The sequence below is a fragment of the Crocuta crocuta genome, unplaced genomic scaffold (genome assembly GCF_008692635.1).
Source record: "Crocuta crocuta isolate KB4526 unplaced genomic scaffold, BGI_CrCroc_1.0 scaffold14, whole genome shotgun sequence".
Classification (NCBI taxonomy): Eukaryota; Metazoa; Chordata; class Mammalia; order Carnivora; family Hyaenidae; genus Crocuta; species Crocuta crocuta.
This window is the reverse complement of record NW_027530209.1, coordinates 2299634-2320638: the sequence shown is the minus strand read 5'-3', so window position 1 is coordinate 2320638 and position 21005 is coordinate 2299634. Positions and strand designations below refer to the sequence as shown.

At 37.6% G+C, this 21005-nt stretch overlaps 1 protein-coding gene across 1 annotated transcript in view; it reads left to right on the top strand.

Annotated features, from left to right (window-relative positions):
- Positions 1-7496, top strand: part of SDHAF3 (succinate dehydrogenase complex assembly factor 3) — a 65994-nt gene extending 58498 nt beyond the window's left edge. The window contains exon 2 of the mRNA XM_077765360.1: positions 6597-7496. Within this exon, the coding sequence (XP_077621486.1) occupies positions 6597-6800 (204 nt within the window). The 3' untranslated portion in view covers positions 6801-7496. The remainder of the gene's footprint in view (positions 1-6596) is intronic.
- The last annotated feature ends 13509 nt before the right edge of the window (positions 7497-21005 follow it).

Below are 21005 nucleotides of genomic sequence, written 5' to 3'. Positions count from 1 at the left end.
TAAGACCTTACCTCCAACCTAGACATACCAAATCTACAACTATTTATAGACCAATTACTCCTGGAGCAAAAAAAAAAAAAAAAAAGAGGGATGACTGAAAAGTTTCTATACAATTTCCTTCTCTTTTGCTGTTCGCTATGTGGTAACAAAGGGAACCAAAGGCTGTAGTGCCAGCCACTGCAAACTACAGTAGGGAGTACTGAGGGGAGAGTAAGCAGATAGGTTTGCTCTAGGCCCCAGAAAAAAAGTTGTGGTTTCAAAGGGCAACAAGAGGGGCGCCTGGGTGGCTCAGTCGGTTAAGTATCCGACTTTGGCTCAGGTCATGAGTGGTTTGTGAGTTCAAGCCCCACATCTGGCTCTGTGCTGACAGCTCAGAGCCTGGAGTCTGCTTCCAATTCTGTGACTCCCTTTCTTTCATCCCTCCCCTACCTGCACTTTGCCTCTCTCTCAGAAATAAATAAAGGACAACTAGAATGTAAAAGAATGAGCCCTAGAACCTTGCCAAATGGCAGGAGAGCTATTGGTGAGCACCAGACTTCATGCTCCCTCTCCATTTTGAAAGTAAAGTATAGATCAGAGCAGAGGCTGGGTACCCTGGCAGGTCTGCTGCCTCAGTGAGCTGCCCGCCATCTAGCACACACCAGTGCCAGCTGCCCTGGGGCACAGTAAAAAAAAAAAAAAAAAATGGCTGCCACTTAAAGAACTATAAGAAAACCAAAACTGGAGGTATCACAAGTCTAGACTTTAAAACAATATGGTATTGACATAAAAATAGAAACATAAATCAATGGAACAGGAAACCCAGAAATGAACCCCTGATTATATGGTTAACTAATTGTTGACAAAGGAGAAATGAGTTTGCAATAGGAAAATTTCTTCAACAACTGGTGTGAGGAAAACTGGACAGCCACATGCAAAAGAATGAAACTTGGACCACTTTCTTTCACCATACACAAAAATGAACTGAAGACGGATTAAAGATCTAAATGTAAGACCTGAAACCGTAAAACTCCTTGAAGATAACACAGTAATTTCTCTAACATTGGCTGTAGCAACATTTTTCTAGATATGTCTCCTGAGGCAAAGGAAATAAAATAAGCTACTGGGATTATAGCAAAATAAAAAACTTTTACACAGTAAAGGAAACAATCCACAAAACAAAAAAGCAACCTACTGAATGGGAGAAGATATTTGCAAATAATATACTTGAAAAAAGACTTGTATCCAAAATATGTAAAGAACTGATAAAACTCAACACCCAAGTAATCAATTAAAAAATGGGCAGAACACATGAGCAGACATTCCTGCAAGGAGGACATCCAGATGGCCAACAGACACATGAAAAGATGCTCAGCATCACTCATCATCAGGGAACTACAAATCAAAACTACAATGAGATATTTGGTCACACCTGTCAGAATGGCTAAAATAAAAAACACAAGAAATAACAAGTGTTGGCGAGGATCTGAAGAAAAAGGAACACTCTTGCACTGTTGGTAGGAATGCAACTGGTGTAGCTATTGTGGAAAACAGTATGGCGCCCCCTCAAAAAGTTAAAAATCGAAATATCTGCAGTCCCACTATTGGGTATTTACCCCAGAAATACAAAAACACTAATTCAAAGGAATATGTGCACTCCTATGTTTATTGAATTATTTATAATAGCCAAACTATGGAAGCAACGCAAGTGTCCATCAATACATAAGTGGATAGAGTATAGTATATATATACAGTGGAATATTACTCAGCCAGAAAAAAAGAATAAAATCTCTCCATTTGTAACAGTATGGATAAGGCTAGAGAAAATAATGCTATGTGAAATAAGTTAGACAATAAGAGATAGACAAGACAATAAGAGATAGACAAATAAGAAAGACAATACCATATGATTTCACTTGTGTGGAATTTAAGAAACAAAACAAGTGAGCAAAGATGTGGGGGCAAAGACAGACAAATCAGGAAACAGACTTTTAACTATAGGGAACAAACTCATGGTTACCAGAGGGAAGGTAGGTAGGAGAATGGTGAAGTAAGTGAAGAAGATTAAAGAGTACACTTATGATGGGAAATAAAAGTAAAGAAAAATGTAAGGAAAAACCATAATAGATCCAAACAAGAAGGAAATTGCTGACGTTCTCCTGAGGTCAGAGGGACTAGCAAGAGCCATAGTTTGTTTTCCTTCCACCTTGATACCATGCACAGGAGAAAGGTCTGTGTACCTTAAGCTGACCTATCACCCCGGTGAACCCCAGGACCCTAGCCTACACCAGCCCTAGCCATCCCATCAACCCAGCCTCAGAGCAACATAAACCAGGATGCTCATGGTCAGCTGTTCCTGCAGTTACAGCCATTGTGCCAAGGTGACACAGGTGGAAAACACCCTGGAACACTCTAGGCCTGTACCACTTTGGGTCCAGAGGGCTTGCTAGGGCACTCCTAGCTCGGAGTGCTTCTGGACTTCCCAGCCCCCACTTGCTGCACTGAGCACCCAGGGACCCACCCAGTGTGCCCCACCTTGGCTCTAGCCACCACCTACATGACCAGCCCCTGGCCTACCAGGACACCCCTGTTTTCTTTCACTTTCCCTTTAGCTGTCCTGCCACGGTACCCTGTGCACAGGGAGCTTTGGGACTCCCAGCCCACGTCAGCCAAAGTCATCAGGCATACATAGCTTCCATTGGGGATGATCATACACAAGACCATTTCTTCAGGTTTGGGAGAATTTTAATTCATATAAACAAACCACAAATGTCAAGCACAATGAGACAGAGGAATATGCTCCAAATGAAATGGAGAGAAGCAATATGTCTGATAGAATTTAATGATCATAAAGATGGACTGGAGAGTGGAATAACTCAGTAAGAACTTCAGCAAAGAGAAAATACTAAGAAGAACCAGAGTTGAATACAGTAACTGAAATGAAAAATACACTAGAGGAAATCAACAGATTCATGGATGCAGAGGAAATGTCGCAGAAGATAAGGTAATGGAAAGCACCCAAGCTGAACAGCAAAAAGAACTTTAAAAAAGGATAAGGATAGATCAAAGGATGTCTTGGACAATATCAAGTGCAGGTTCACATTATAGAGATCCCAGAAGGAAAAGAGGGGGAAGAAACAGGCAATCACAGAGAGTTCCAAACAAGATAAACCCAGAGAGGTCCATATTACTTGACACATGATAACTGAAATGTCAAGGGTTAAAGATAGAGAATTTTAAAGCAGCAACAGAGAAGCAAAAGGTATATACAAGTGAAACCCATAAAACCTCTGCTTATTTTTTCAGCAGAAACTTTGTATCATGTCACTCCCTTTGGGCCTGCAAAGAGCTGAAAGGAAAAAAAACCCCACAAGCAAGAATAATCTATCTGGCAAGGAGAGAGAGAAAGAGCTTCCCCAAAAAAAGCTAAACTAAACCAACCTTACAAGAAATGTTAGAGGGACTTCTTTAAGTAGGAAAAAAAAAAAAGGCCCTAATTGCAAGTAGGGAAATTATGAATAAAAAGATGTACAGTATAACAACATTTACATGAACTGGGGAGGTGAGAGTAAAAAAGTTCTTTCAGAATGTGTTTGAACCTAAGTGGCCACCATTTTAATATAGATTGCTTTATACTTGGGATGTTATATATAAATGTCATGGTATCCACAAACTAAATAGTTATAAGAGAAACACACAGAAAATAAAGAGAAAAGAAGCCAAGCAGATCACCACAGAAAGTCACCAATCACAAGGGAAAAGAGCAAGAGAAGAAATGAACAGAGAACTACAAAAGCAACCAGAAAACAGTTTAACAAAATGACAATAAATACATACCCATCAATCATTACTTCAAATGTGAATGGTCTAAATGCTCCAATCAAAAGACATTAGATGACTGAATGGATTAAAAAAAAAAAAAAAAAACAAGACCTATCTATATGCTGTCTACAAAAGACTCACTTCAGAGCTAAAGACACATAGGCTGAAAGTGAAAGAATGGAAAAAGACATTCCATGTAAAAGGGAAGGAAAAAACTGGGATAGCAATACTCATATCAGATAAAATAGATTTTAAAACAAAGACTGTAACAAGAGACAAAGGTACCATGTAACGATAGAAGGATCATCCAGTGAGAAGATCCAGCCATTATAAATACACACCCAACATTGGAAACCTAAATACAATAAAGCAAATAACAAGAGTTATAAAGAGCGAAATTGAGAATAATACAATAATAGTAGGGGACTTTAGCACCCCACTTACATCAGTGGATGGATCATTCAGGCAGAAAATTAATAAGGAAACAGTAGCTTTGCATTCAAGACCAGAGGGACTTTTATATACAACATTCTATCCAAAACAACAGAATGTATATTCTTTTCAAGTGGACATGGAATATTCTCCAGGATAATTTACATGTTAGGCCATAAAACAAGTCTCAAAAATTTTCAGAAGCTTGAAATCATATCGTGCATCTTTTCTGACCACAAGGGTATGAAACTAGAAATCAGTCACAAGAAAAAACTGGAAGAAACACAAACACATAGAGACAAAACAACATGCTACTAAACAGCCAGTGAGTCAACAAAGAAATCAAGAGGAAATTTAAAAAATACATGGAGACAAATGAAAATGAGAGCACAACAGTCCAAAATCTTTGAGATGCAATGAAAGCAATTTAAAAGGGAAATTTATAGTCATACAGGCCTACCTCAAGAAACAAGAAAAATCTAAAGGAACTTAACCATACAGCGATGGTAGCAAGAAAAAGAACAGATAAAGCCCAAACCTAGTAGAAGGAAGGAAATAGAGCAGAAATAGATCAAATAGAGGTTTAAAAAACAATGGAAAAGATCAGTGAAACCAAGAGCTGATTCTTGAAAAGATACGTATCTGAACAAACCTTAGTGTATTTGTCCTTTCTCCTACTGAAAAGTGCAATGAGATTGTTTGTTTACAAATTTAGCTTTAACGAGTAACACCACACTTCTTAGGCTACTCATTCACAGGTTTGAAAGTTTCTTTAGGACCATAGTTCTCAACCTGGGTCAGTTTTGCCTTCCAGGGAACATTTGGCAATGTTTGGAGACATACCTCCCCTCAGTCTTTATACTAAAAAATGCTACTGGAATCGGGTGGAGACTAGAGATACTGCTAAAACATCCTACCTACAGTGCAAGAACAGACTCCCATCCACCCCACTACAAAGTATTGTCCAAATTAGCCAATTTGTTAATACTGTGAAGGTTGAGAAACACTGCTCTAAGGCATATACTTAGAGGTGGGATTGATAAAGCTTGGGGTATGTGCAAGTTTTTTCAGTTATTATATGAAATAGAGTTCTGTAAAACATGAAGAAAATATTTTCAGTACAGGTAAAGCTTTGGAGTGTTTTGGATTGGTTTCTTTGGTGATGATAGCAATCTAGCAGTTATAAGCAATTTAATTATCTTAAATCAGAGGTAGTGGCATTATATAGCGTTAACTACATTATCTACCCACCCAGGAGGTGCATATAATCTTTTAATGTCATGAACTAAAATACATTGTTACCATCTGATTAAAATATAGAGTAAAAGTCTGCTTTAAAAAAGTATCGTTTGTGTGAGATAATAGTAGCTGGACTATTTAGGCTGAAGATGCTAATTGAATGAAAGAAAAATTAGAGCATGAAAAATGTAGAATTTTTTTCCTGACGAAGATTATTATTAAATACAGAAAAGTTAAAGGTTTGAAAGCTTTCTCTCTAGTATGATTTTAAATTTTTTTTAATGTTTACTTTTGAGGGAGAGAGAGAGTGCAAGCGAGAGAGGCAGGGAGACACAGAATCGGAAGCAGGCTCCAGGCTCCGAGCTGTCAGCACAGCCTGACACGGGGCTTGAACTCACAGACTATGAGATCATGACCCAAGCGGAAGTTGGATGCTCAACTGAGCCACCCAGGTGCCCTTATCTCTAGTGTGATTTAAATTAATGTTTTGGGATGCCTGGGTAGTTCAGTAGGTTCAGCATCTGACTCTCGATTTTGTCTCCGGTCATGATCTCATGGTTCATGGGTTTGAGCGTAGTGTGAGGCCCTGCACTGATTCTCTCTCTCCCTCTTCCTCTATCTTTGCCCCTCCCCCTCTCAGAAATAAACATTTAAAAAAATTAGTGTTTTAATTGAGAGCAAGGAAATTAGCAATGAATTTTGCAACCCACTTTTAAGTCTTTAAGACTCACTTTTGAAAATTTGATAGCCCCAGATTTCAAAGCTATAACTCTGAAGAGTTATAGCCCAGAACTATCTGCATTGCTTGTGTGAATACAATGTAGTGTATGACTTTTGGGTGGTCTATGCATGTTCTTGAAATCTATCTATGGGCCACTCCCAGTCCCCAGATTTCCAGGTTAAGAACTTTGCTAAAAATCTATGAATACTCTTAAAGTGCTAAAAATAAGATATGTTTGAAATTATCTTTGAGTAGTAAAGACATCTATATTGCTTGCATCTTCATTGATGGAGTAAAATAGCTGACTTGGAATTAGAATTTTTCAAGTCCTCTAACATTAAAAGAGTGAATATGTGTCTTAATTTTATATCTATAACCTTCATTTTTCTTGGTCTTTTGTTAGGTATATGCAGCAGTACTATGGCAACAAACTAATGAAAACCAACAAAATTCAACAGAAAGAGTATGTTTTGGAGCTGCCCTACCAGAAGAAAAACTTAATGACTTTCGTGATGAACAGATTGGACAGCTGCAGGAGCTGATGCAAGAAGCTACTAAACCTAACAGACAATTTAGTGTCACTGAATCTAGGAAACCAAAATTTTAGTCTATACAATAAAGCTTCAGCATTTTAAGTTCAGAACCCGTTATTTTAACTCTTAGGGTTTCTAAAAATGTATTTCTTCAGCTTTTAGGCTTTGGAATGCCTACTGTTCATAAAATATTCTTTAATTTGGGGATCTTATTAATGCTGTCTACAATCTGTAGGTCAATGTGACTAGTAGACAAACTTCATATGATTGAGGTAACAGTACTTGCTGGATGGGATTTGATTTTTTGACTAAACAAGAAAGAATGACTCTAAAATGGACAAAGTTGTCCATTTTTTTAAAAATTTCATGCTGTTCTTGTTCAAGCATTAGCCTTATGGCTTTGGCTTCAACAGACAAATATGTTATGAAAATGACAGTTGTGGAATTCCAGCAAGGTTATTACTTACCTACATGGACTGTCATCCTGTAAGTTTCTTCATTTCTGTCTTAATAATACGTGTATAGATAATTCATGTAAATATGCCTTCTCCCTGAGTCATTGTTTATATACAATGAAAGGTTAAAAAGAAGCTTTAAGAGTCAGTATTATACATTGTGCAGTGTTTATTAATAACAAGTGACCCCTTAAATTATGTAATTTGTAGTTACCTTGAGAATCTCATTTATTGCCTCATTGTTGGGGAGATAATAACACTTTCATAAATTTGTCTTAAGTTGTTATAAACGGAAAAAATCAAGTGGTAATCCCATTCACGTGTTTTAAATGTTTAATTTTTTAGAAATTACACATTGTGGGGCACCTGGGTGGCTCAGTCAGTTAAGCATCCAACTTCGGCTCAGGTCATGGGTTCCCACAGTTCATGGGTTCAGGCTTTGCATCGGACTCTGTGCCTCCCTCTCTCTCTCTCTCTCTCTCTTTCTGCCCCTCCCTTACTTACACTCTGTCTCTCAAAAATAAACAACAAAATAAATGTTTAAAAATAAAATAAAAATTACACACTTGTAAGTTTAGGTATGTATGTCTACTTTGAGATTCAGAAGTGATCATTTTTCAGATGCTATTGTGTTTATTCAACTATTTAAAAATTGATTCATACTTACTCTCTCTTGCTGGATTGGGCTTTTTCTTTGTGTATGGCTGCCAGACTCCTCAGTCCTTTTTAATATTCCTCACTGAGTCAATCTGGAGGTTGATGCTGGTCTTTTACTGAAAGATAGGTGGTCAGTCAGTAATCAATCTAGGCTCCAGGAATACAAGAAATTAATAAGATAAAAGCTCTTGCCCTCCAAGGAGTTTAAAATCTAGCTATGCATTTAGGAACAATTTCATCATGAACAAATATATCACATCCTCAAACTCTTTACAATTTTTTTGCCTTCCTAGTTTATAGAAATCTGTGTTTTGTGAAGTGGGAGCTATGGATCCTTTTACATACACAGTAATGTATGGTCCACTCCTATGATCTCTTTCAACCTATCACTGGGCCACCCTCATATAAGAATCCTCTTTAACTTTTAGTGTTTTCTTTCTAATTATACTTCCCTATTCATTTTCTTAGGCAACTGGCTCATACTTCTCCATCTCAAGTTTTGCTATCATTTTGGTGACCTTAACACTATAATCCATATGGCTGACATATCTAGTAACTATTCGTTCTCTGATGCATTATTCACCACCCATAGAAAATTTTTTTGGGAAATCACAGCCATATTTATTGGACATCATACAAATTACTAGCTTGAGGTATTTCACAGTTTTACTACTGTATTGCACCATTCATTTTGGTGACATATCTTTGAGAAGCTGTGCTTTTAGTGATTACTGTGATAAAAGTATCACACAAAAATCAGTATGTAAATACTCAATATTATTACAGAGTTTAAAAAGCTGCATTGTGTCTTGCAGGTGCTAAATTTTTAGACCATAAAAACTCACTAAATTGTTGGGCTGTGTAATAAACTAGAGTTTGTTTGTTTTTGTTAGTTTTGCTGTAGGTATGCTGTGTAAATACCGAGACACTAAGTGTATAAACTGAGAAAGTCTGGGAAGCACTGCAAGAAACAGTGTTAACTGTGAACTCATTAGTGTTCTGACCATCAGTTTGTTCAGTGTTGTTCCTTCACTGTCTTCATTCCTATCTCAGTGTGCCCTCCTTTCTGTGATCTTTCACTCCCTTCAGCCACTTAGCAAATACCCTCAATGATTCATTGTAACCTTTTTCTTTAACCTCTTCTAATGCTCCAGTGTAGCCACTCACTTGCCAAAATCAGGATACTAATCAGTGCAAGACTGATATGTTATCTTGAGTCTTGATAGTATTAACTATTCCCCACAGCTTTTAAATCACTCCTGCTTGGATGATATGATACTGTATATAGAAAACTGTAAGGACTCCACCAAAAAATTACGAGAGCTGATAAGTGAATTCAGTAAAGTTTCAGGATATAAAATCAATGTACAGAAATCTATTGCATTTCTGTACACTAATAATGAAGCAGCAGAAAGAGAAATTAAGCAATCTCTGTCAAAAAAAAAACAAACAAAAACAAAACACTAGCATTCTTCACAGAGCTAGAACAACAATCCTAAAATTTGTATGGAACCAGAAAAGACCCCAAACAGACAAAGCAGTCTTGAAAAAGAAAACAAGCTGGAGGCATCACAATCCCAGACTTCAGGCTGTATTACAAAACTAATCATTAAGACAGTATGGTACTGGCACAAAAACAGATCAACAGAACAGAATAAAGAACCCAGAAAAGGACCCACAAACGTATGGCCAACTAATCTTTGACAAAGCAGGAAAGAATATCCAACAGAAACAAGACAGTCTCTTCAGCAAGTTGTGTTGGGAAAACTGGACAGCAATATGCAGAAAAATGAACCTGGACCACTTTCTTACACAATACACAAAATAAACTCAAAATGGATGAAAGACCTAAATGTGAGACAGGAAGCCGTCCAAATCCTAGAGGAGAAAGCAGGCAAAAACCTCTTTGGACTTAGCTGCAGCAACTTCTTACTCAACACATCTCCAGAGGGAAGGGAGACAAAAGCAAAAATGAACTGCTGGGACCTCATCAAAATAAAAAGCTTCTGCACAGCGAAGAAAACAATCAGCAAAACTAAAGGGCAACCAATGAAATGGGAGAAGATATTTGCAAACGACATATCAGATAAAGAGTTAGTATCCAAGATCTATAAAGAACTTCTGAAACTCTGCGCCCAAAACACAAATAATCCAGTGAAGAAATAGGCAAAAGACACGAATAGACACTTCTCCAAAGAAGACATCCAGATGGCCAATTGACACATGAAAAAATGCTTAACATCACTCATCATCAGGGAAATACAAACCAAAACCATAATGAGATACCACCTCACACCCGTCAAAATGGCTAACATTAACAACTCAGGTAACAACGGATGCTGGCGAGGATGTGGAGAAAGAGGATCTCTTGCACTGCTGGTGGGAATGCAAACTGGTGCAGCCAGTCTAGATAACAGTATGGAGGTTCCTGAAAAAATTAAAAATAGAACTACCTTAATGCCTAGCAATTTCACTACTAGGTATTTATCCAAGGGATACGGGTGTGCTGTTTTGAAGGGGCACATACACTCCAATGTTTATGGCAGCGCTATTGACAATAGCCAAAGTATGGAAAGAGTCCAAATGTCCATTGTTGGATGAGTGGATAAAGAGGAAGTGGTTATATGTGTGTGTGTGTGTATACACAATGGAGTACTACCGGCAATCAAAAAGAATGAAATCCTGCCATTTGCAACTACATGGATGGAACTAGAAGGTATTATGCTAAGTGAAATTAGAGAAAGACAAATATCATATGACTTCACTCCTATGAGGACTTTAAGATCCGTAACATGAACATAAGGGAAAGGAAGCAAGAATAATATAAAAACAGGGAGGAGGAGAAAACATAAGAGATCCTTAAATACAGGCGATTTATATTTGGAGAGGTCTTGGGGGGGAATGGGCTAAATGGGTAAGGGGCATTACGGAATCTACTCCTGAAATCATTGTTGTACTAAATGCTAACTAACTTGAACGTAAATTAAAAAATAAACTATAAAAAAGAAATTAATCCCACCTACAACTGCACCAAAAACGATAAAATACTTAGGAATAAGCCTACGCAAAGAGGTGAAAGACCTGTACTCTGAAAACTATAAGATATTGATAAAAGTAAGTGAAGATGACACAAAGACATGCAAAAACATTTCATGCTCAGATTGGAATATTGTTAAAATGCCCATACTACCCAAAGCAAGCTATAGGTTTAATTCAATCTTTATCAAAATATCAACAGCATTTTTCATAGAATTAAAAAAATCCTCAGATTTGTAATGTAAGACAGAAGACTCTGAATAGCCAAAGCAATCTTGAAAAACAAAACCATAGATATCACAATTCTAGACTTCAAGTGGTATTACATAGCTATAGTAATCAAAACCATATGCAAGGAGGTGAAAGACGTGTACTCTGGCACAAAAATAAGACACAGATCAATGCAACAGAAAACCCAGAAGAAACCCCATGATCATATTGTCAATCTACAACAAAGGAGGAAAGAATATGCAGTGGGAAAAAGATAGTCTTTTCAACAGCTGGTGGGAGGAAACTGTACAGCTACATGCAAAAGACAGGTACTGGACCTGAAACTGGACCACTTTCTTACTCCATACACAACAATAAACAAAATGGATTAAAGACCAATATGTAAGACCTGAAGCCATAAAAATCTTTAAGGAGAGCACAGGCAGTAATTTCTGACATTGGCTGTAGCAACATATTCCTAGATGTGTCTCTTGAGGTAAGGGAAACAAAGGCAAGAATAAACAATTGAGACTACATTTTTTTTAAAAAAAACCCAACTTCTGCACAGTGAAGGGAATAACAAAACTAACAGGCATCCTACTGAATGGGAGAAACTATTTGCAAATGAAATATCTGATAAAGGGCTAGGATCTAAATGTATAAAGAACTGATAAAACTCAACTCCCCCAAAATGCATAATCCAGTTATAAAATGGGCAGAAGACATGAACAGACATTCCTCCAAGAGGACATCCAGATGGCAAACAGACACATGAAAAGATGCTTAACATCACTGATCATCAGGAAAATCAGAACTACAATGAGATATTATGATCCTATGATCATGATACAGTAATCCCACTACTGGGTATTTACACTCCCTCCATACAAAAACACTAATTCAAAGGGATACATGCACCCCTGTGTTTATTCCAGCACTGTTTACAACAGCCAAACTGAAGCAGCCAAAGGGTCCATTGATAGATGAATGATAAAGATGTAGTTGTTATACACACAGGAATATTATTCAGCCATAAAAAGGAATGCAATCTTGCCTCTTGCAACAACATAGGTGGAGCTAGAGAGTGATAAGGAAGCATAAGCTGACAGGTTGCAACTCCCCACCCCCCACCAGGGGGGATATGTGAGATATTTCTTGGGCTCTCCTGGCTGCCCAAGAACAAAGAGATGGGGAAAATCAAATGGTTAACAGATAGAGACCATAGTCCTGCAGGACCTAAGTTTCCATCGCCCTCCATAGTGATGTGGGAAACAAAGGCAGAAAGAAATGGCAGATAGAACTAAAGTTCCTTATAACCTGCAGCCCATTGGCAAATATTTGAGGCTGGTGAAGTAAAACATTTCTCCAGGATCGCCTACTGTTTTAATGCTAATACTTTGCTAGAAGGAAAAACAACCCTAGCTTGACAATAGCTAGGCCTCCAGTATCCAGTGAGTCTTCTTTAGCGTATGAAAATCCCACTGGAAACTTCCCCTGGACTTTACCTCCCCCAACTCCATAGTAGAAAATCAATCTCTCCTCATGGTCCTGGGGCAGCACTTCCTGTCCTGTCCTGTCCCCTTGCTTCAATAAAATCACCTTTTAGCACCACAGACTTCTTCAAGAATTCTTTCTTGGTCGTTGGCTCCAGACCCCGCAAGCCCTACTATCACCCCCAAAAACCTTATCAGAGAGTACAGTGCTGTGCAAATAAGGAAGACAAATACCATATGATTTCACTTCTATGTAGCATTTAAGAAAGAAAACAAAAGAGCAAAGGAAAAACCCCCACAAAGACTCAACTATGGAGAATAAACTGATTGCTACTAGAGGAGAGGTGAGTGTGGGGATGGGTAAAATAGATGATAGGGATTAAAGAGTACACTTCCGATGAGCACTGAGTAATATATAGAGTTGTTGAATCACTATATTGTACACCTGAAATAATCTTACATGTTAACTGTACTGAAATGTAAAAACTTAATAAGCCACTCCTGCTTGGTTTGTGTACTGCCTAACTTTCCTTTATAGCTGTAATTTTTCTTACCTTTTTTTTGTTTGTTTGTTAATAATGCTGTTCTCAGGGCGCCTGGGTGGCTCAGTCGGTTAAACATCTGACTTCAGCTCAGGTTCATATCTCACAGTTTGTGAGTTCGAGTCCCGCATCTGGCTCTGTGCTGGCAGCTCAGAGCCTGGAGCTTACTTTGGATTCTGTGTCTCCCTCTCTCTCTGCCCCACCCCCGCTCACTTTCTGTCTCTCTTGAAAATAAATAAACATTAAAAAAATAATGGTGTTCTCTGAGATTTTATCTTTAGGACTCTTTACACATCCATTGCTACAAATATTAACTGTGCTCTTACATCTGTAACACCAACCTAAATCTCATTTTTGAACTTCAGATCTCTATTTGAAATCTGAGTTGGCATTTCCAACTTATTTAAAAACAAACTTACTTTCAGGGATCATGGGTGGCTCAGTAGGTTTAATGTTCAGCTCCTGGTTTCAGCTTAAGTCATGGTCTCTTGCTTCATGAGATCATACCCCACGTTGGGTTCGGCACTGTCAGTGCTTGGGATTTCTGCCTCACCCCCACCTCCACCTGTGTCCTTCCCCTGCGCACATGCTCTCTGTTTCAAAAATAAACATTTAAAAGAAAACAAACTTTCTTCCCTTATCAGTGAATGAACATTAATAAATAACTAGTTTACCCCTTCAAAATTCTGTAATTCAGCCTAGATTTCACCATTTCTCTAGTGGCCTCCTCCTCACTATTCAGCAATTCTGACAGCTGGCACCATTTTTCTTGCTCTCCTTTAGCTAGCTAGCAGCATATTTGCAGAAACCAATTCTAACACTGTCAATCTTGTTAGCACCACTTGCCCCACACCAGCAATTCACTGAGGATCCACCACACCCAACCTTCCCACCCTGGCAGCTACCTCTCCAGAGCAGCTTCCCCGCCCCCACCACACCCAGTGGGCAGCTACAGTCGGGAGCCATGTTCTCCCCGAGCAACTGGCATGCCGCCACACCCGGCACGCAGCCCCACTGGGGAGACAAGCACCGCTCTAAAGTGCCTCCTGCTCCAGGGAGGGGAGAGCTAGCCCCACCAATCTGTACACGCAGTAGGTACAGCTGGACCTCTCCCTGGGCTGTGCCAGGAGCTAGCCTTCCTCCCCATCGGCAAGCCGGAAGTTGATGCAGTTGAACCCCTCAGCCATGCCAGGGTAAGCCCTGCCCACAAGTACATGAACAGCAGTCATAGCTTGTTACTAACAGCTGGGCTGAAGGCCAGCCTTGTCCACTGCCACCTGCAGCAGTCTAGGCCCAGCCACAATAGGAAGGCACACACAGCCGATACAGAGGACACCCCTGGAATGCGTGGCTCTGGTGAACAGGGTGGGATTGCAAGCCTGGATGCCTCAGGATGGTTTCTACATGAGATTACTGCTTTCAAGACCAGGAGATGTAGCTGATCTACCTAATACATAGTGACAAACACAGTAAGTCAGACACAGTGAGGATAAAGAGGAATGTAACCCAAACGAAATAACAAGACAAAACTCTAGAAAAAGATAACGGAATGGAGATGTCTACCTGATAAAGAGTCCAAAGTAATGGTCATAAAGATACTCAGTGAACTTAAGAGTAGATGAATTCTATGAGAACTTCAACAAAGAGGACATATTAAAATGAACAAGTCAGAGTTTGAAAATACAATAACTGGGGCATCTGGGTGGCTCGGTGAGTTAAGTATCAGACTTTGGCTCGGGTCATAATCTCACAGCTCGTGAGTTCAAGCCCTCCTTTGGGACTATGTGCTGACAGCTCAGAGCCTGGAGCCTGCTTCAGATTCTGTGTCTCCCTTTCTCTCTGACCCTCCCCCACTTGTGCTGTCTCTCTCTCTCTCTCTCTGTGTCTCTCTCAAAAGTAAATAAACATTAAAAAAATTTTTTAAATAAAAATACAACTGAAATTAAAAAGATGCTAGAGGGAATCAACAGCACATTAGAGGACAAAGAATGGATCACTAGTCTATAAGACAGTATAGTGGAAAGCAACCACACTGAGCAGCAAAATAATAAGTAACTACAAGACACAAACATACATACATATACACATACATATATACATACAAATGAGGACAGGTTAAGGAACCTCTACAACTGCATCAAGTGTAATAATATATGAATTACAGACACCCCACAAGGAGAAGAAAAAGAGAAAGGGGGAGAAAACTTATCTGAAGAAATAACAGTCAAAAAAGCTTCCCTTTTTTGAGAAAAAGGGAAGAAAGGATAGACATTTATGTCTAGGAAGCAAAAAGAATCCCAAGCTAGATGAACCCATGGTGGTCCACAACAAGGCACATAACAATTAAATTGGCAAAATTAAAGATAAAGAGAGAATCTTAAAAACAGCAAGAGAAAAGCAAACAGTTAAATATAAGGGGAACCCCATTTGTCAGCAGAAACTTTGCAAACCAGAGGGAAGTGCTGAAAGAGAAAAACTTGCAATCAAGAATACTCTACCCAGCAAGATTATCATTAAGAATTAGGGGCGCCTGGGTGGCTTAGTCGGTTGGGCATCCGACTTTCGCTTGGGTCATGATCTCGCGATTGTGGGTTCGAGCCCCGCGTCGGGCTCTGTGCTGACTGCCAGCTCAGAGCCTGGAGCCTGTTTCAGTCTGTGACTCCCTCTCTCTCTGACCCTCCCCTGCTCACGCTGTCTCTCTCTCTCTCTCCTAGAAATAAAATAAAAAAAAAATAAAAAAATAAAAAATAAAAAAAAAAATAAAAAAAAAGAATTAAAGAAGAGGGGCCGCCTGGGTGGCTCAGTCAGTTAAGCATCCAACTTCAGCTCAGGTCATGATCTCACCGTTCGAGAGTTCCAGCCCCATGGCGGGCTCTGTGCTGACAGCCAGCTTGGAGCCTGGAGCCTGCTTCAGATTCTGTCTCTGTCTCTCTCAGAAATTAATAAAACATGAAAAAAAAATTTAAAAAGAAGAATTGAAGAAGAGAGAGAGTTTCCAGGACAAGCAAAAGTTTAAGAAGTTCATCACCACTAAACTGGCTTTAAACAAAATGGTAAAGAACCCTCTTTAAGGGGAAAGTAAAAGGCTGTAACAAGAAGCAAGAAAATTAAGAAAGGAAAAGTTTTTACTGTAAAAGTAGACTTACAGTAAATGTAGTAGATCAATCAGTTATAAAGCTAGTCTGAAAGTTAAAACACAAAAATAGAAAATCAATTTCATCTATAAAAATCAGGGAATATACAAAATAAAAAGATGTAATGCATGACATCATATGCATAAAAAGTAGAAGGGGGAGTAAAAATGTAGTGCTTTCAGAATGTGTTCCAACTTGAGCAGCCATCGACTTAATATGGGCTGCTCTATACATGGGAGGTTTTACATAAACTTCCTGATAGCAGACTAAAACCTATAATTGATACACAAAAAAATAAGGAGAGAGGGAAAGCCAAGCAGAACACTAAGTAGTCATCAAATCAAAAGAGAAGAGAGCAAAAGAAGAAAGAAAGAGAGAAAATCTACAAAAACAACCAGAAAATTGTTAACAAAATGGCAAATACCTATTAGAAATTAAAATGTAAATGTTCTAAATGCACTAAAAGACATAGGATGATTGGTTAAAAAAACAAGACCTGTCTATATGTTGCCTACAAGAGACTCACTTTAGAGCTGAAGACACATAAGGATTGAAAGTGAAAGGATAGAAAAAGATACTCCACACAAAAGCAAAGAAAACAAAAACAAAAACAATCCACAAAAACAAAAGGCTGAGGTAGCAATAATTATGTTAGAAAAAATGGACTTTAAAGCCGAGACTATAATAAGAGACAAAAAAGGGCACCACGTAATGATAAAACGATCATCCAACAGCAGGATCTAACCATCATAAATATGCACACAAAATAAGAGCACCTAAATACATAAAGCAAATACTTAAAGACATCAAGGGACAAATTGAGAACAATACAATTATAGTAGAGGACTTCAACACCCTACTTACGTCAATGGATACATCATGCAGACAGAAGTCAGTAAGAAGACAATGGCTTTGAATGCTACATTATACTAGATGGACTAGATGAACTTAACCAATATACACAGAATATTCCTCCCCCAAACCAGCAGAATACATCTTTGTAAGGGCACGTGGGACATTTTGGAGGACAGAGCACATGTTAGGCCACAAAACAAATCTCAGTAAATTTTAGAAGACTGAAATCATATGCATTTTTTCCCAACCACCATGGTGTATAATTAAAAATAAATTTCAAGGGGAAAACTGGAAAAAATAAAAATACATGGAGGCTAAACAGTATTCTATAAAACAACCAATGGTCAATGAAGAAAACAAGGAGAATATAAAAAATAACCGTAGACAAAGGAAAATGGAAACACAATAGTCCAAAAACTTTTGGACACAATAAAAGTGGTTTTAGAAGGAAGTTTATAGTAATACAGGCCTACCTCAAGAAAGAAAAATCTCAAATAAACAATCTTACCTTACACCTAAAGGAACTAGAAAAAGAAAAAGACACAAAGCCCGAAGTTAGAAGGAAGGAAATTATAAAGATCATAGTGGCTATCAATGACAGATTAACAAAATCAATAGAAAGGATAAATGAAACCAAAAGCTGGTTCTTTGAAAAGATCAACAAATTGATAAACATTTTGCTAGAGTCATTAAGAAAAAAGAGAGGACTCAAATAAAATGAAAAATAAAAGGGAGGTTACAACAGAAACCACAAAAATACAACTGATTATAAGAGACCACTACAAAAAGAAAAAAAAAAAAAACAATGATATGCCAACAAAATGAACAATCTAGAAGAAATGGATAAATTCCTAAAAATATACAGTCTTCCAAAACTAAATCAGGAAAAAATAGCAAACCCAAATAGATCAACTACCAGTAACAAAATTGAATCAATCAACTCCCAAGAAACAAAAGGCCAGGACCAAATAGCTTTTCTGGTAAATTTTGCCTTAAAGAAGTGTTAATACATAACCTCAAATTATTCCAAAAATAGAAGTGATAGGAATGCTTCCAAATTCATTCTAAGAGGTCAGGATNCCCCCAATTACAGACCAATATCCCAGATGAACACAGATGTAATAATCCTCAACAAAATATTAGCAAACCAAATTGAAAAATACATTAAGAGGATCATTCACCATGATAAAGTGGGATTTATTTCAGGAATGCAGGATAGTTGAATATCCACAAATCAATCAACATAATATATCACACGGACAAAAGGAAGGATAAAAATCATATTATTTCAATAGATGCAGAAAAAGCATGTGACAAAATTCAACATTTATTCATGATAAAATTCTCAACAAAGCGGGTTTAGAGGGAACATACGTCAACATAATAAAGGCCATGTATAAAAAATCCATAGCTAACATCATACTCAATGGTGAAAAGCTGAAAGCTTTTCTTCTAAGAGCAGGATCAAAATAAGGATGTCCATTCTCACCACTTTTAGTCAATATAGAACTAAAAGTCCCAGACAGGGGACTTTTTGGGCAAGAAAAAAAAAGGCATCCATTTTATATATAGAAAACCCTAAGGATGCCAACAAAAACTATTAGAACTACTAAATGAACTAAAAAATGAATAAAAGTTGCAGGATACAAAATCCATAGACAGAAATCTGTTGCATTTCTATACACTAAAAATGAGCTAGCAGAAAGTGAAATTAAGAAACCAATCCCATTTACAATCACATCAGAAAAAATAAAATACCTTGAAATAAATTTAACCAAGGAGGTGAAAGACCTGTATTCTGAAGACTGTAAGACATTGATTAAATAAACTAAACACAACACAAATAAGTGAAATAAATAAGTAGAAAGATACATACTACCCAAAGTAATCTACAGATTCAATGTAATCCCTATCAACATATCAATATTTTTCACAGAACTAGAATAATATGTATAATGGAATATTATTCAGCCATATAAAAGAATGAAATCTTGCCATTTGCAATGAAGTGGATGGAGCTAGAATGTATTATGCTAAGTGAAATAAGTCAATTAGAGAAAGACAAATACCATATGATTTCACTCATATGTGAAATATAAGAAACAAAACATGAACATACGGGAAGAATGGGGGAAACAGAGAGGAGAGGGAAACAAACCACAAGAGACTCTTAACAATAGACAACAAACGGAGGATTGACAGAGGGAAGCTGGGGGGGTGAGCTAGATGGGTGATGGGCATTAAGGAGGGCACTTGTTATGATGAGCTGTGGGTGTTGAATGGAAGTGATGAATCTCTACAGTCCACTCCTGAAACCAATATTGAACTGTATGTTAACTACCATTTAAATAAATAAATAAATAAATAAATAAATAAATAAATAAATAAGAGAAATTCTAATAGATCCTAAAATATATGTGGAACTGAACACTAGTGAAATACTTGATAAACTTGCAGGCTGTAGTAGAAACAAGTTGGAGAAGAGTGATAGCTTTAAATGTGTCTAGCAGAAAGAAAGACTGAATATTAACAAGAAGCATCTAGCATCTATTTTAATAAATTAGAGAGCACAAAATAGCCTCCAATGAAATAAAGATTATAGCAGAAAGTAACAGATCAAAAGTTTATTCTTTGAGAAAAACTTTTTTCAGTGACGAATAAATCTCTGGCAAAGCAGATTAAGAGAAAGAGAGGAGTGATACCAGATGTGAAAAAGAGGACATAACCATTTCTTTTGTGACATTAAATAGATATGGCATTTTGAACAACTCAAAGCCAATACATTTAACACAGAAGAAATGGGCTAATTTTTAGAAATATGTAATTTACCAAAATAGACCCCAACAAATGGTTCTATAGCTTTTAAATTAATTGTGTCAATATTTATAGAAAGAAAATTCCAGGCCTGAACACCTTTTTTGGTAAGTATAGACAAATACTCAGGAAATACATAATTCTCTGGTGAATACTGCCAAATATTCAAGGACCTAAACAAGCTTTTCCAAAGAAGAGAAAGAGAGGGATAATTTGTGACCTCTGAGACCACTGAATAACTGACACCAAACAATGCTACAAGGGAAATTACAGGCCATTTTCACTTATNGAAAGAGAGGGATAATTTGTGACCTCTGAGACCACTGAATAACTGACACCAAACAATGCTACAAGAAAGGGAAATTACAGGCCATTTTCACTTAGGATATAGATGCACAATTGTAAACTACGCATTAGTAAAACAAATATAGCAAAGGACGACTCATTATGACTTGGTCAGGTTTATCTTAGAAATACAAAGTTGTTTTTACATTAAAAAATATGATCCACCACATAATCGAGTATAAGGAGATTTAAGTGTGATCATCTCATTAGATGCATAAAAACATTTGCTGGGTGCCAGGGTGGCTCTGTCAGTTAAGCGACCAACTCTCGATTTTGGCTCAGGTCATTTCTTGCAGTTTCGGAGTTCAAGGCCTGCATCCGGCTCTAGGCTGAAGTGCAGAGCCTGCCTGGGATTCTCTCCCTCTCTCTGCCCTTCCCCTGCTCTGCCTCTCTCTCTCTCTCTCTCAAAATAAGTAAACTTTTTAAAAAGGCGTTTGCCAAGCATTCAACATCTATTCATGATAAAAATGCTCTTAACAAACAAGATACAAAGGGCACTTTGTCAATCCAATTAAAGTGTTTCTGCCAAACATCTGCAGAAAACATAAATGATGAATCCTTGAAAGCTTTCTCTTTGAGATTAGGAAAAAGACAAGAATGTCTGTCATCACTGCTTTTCAAGGCAAAACTGTTATGTTGGAGACAATATTAATATATATGTTGAACATCAAAAGAAATTACAAATAATTAAAATGAGTAAGAATTTAACAAGTTTGTTGGATGCCAAAATTGCTATAC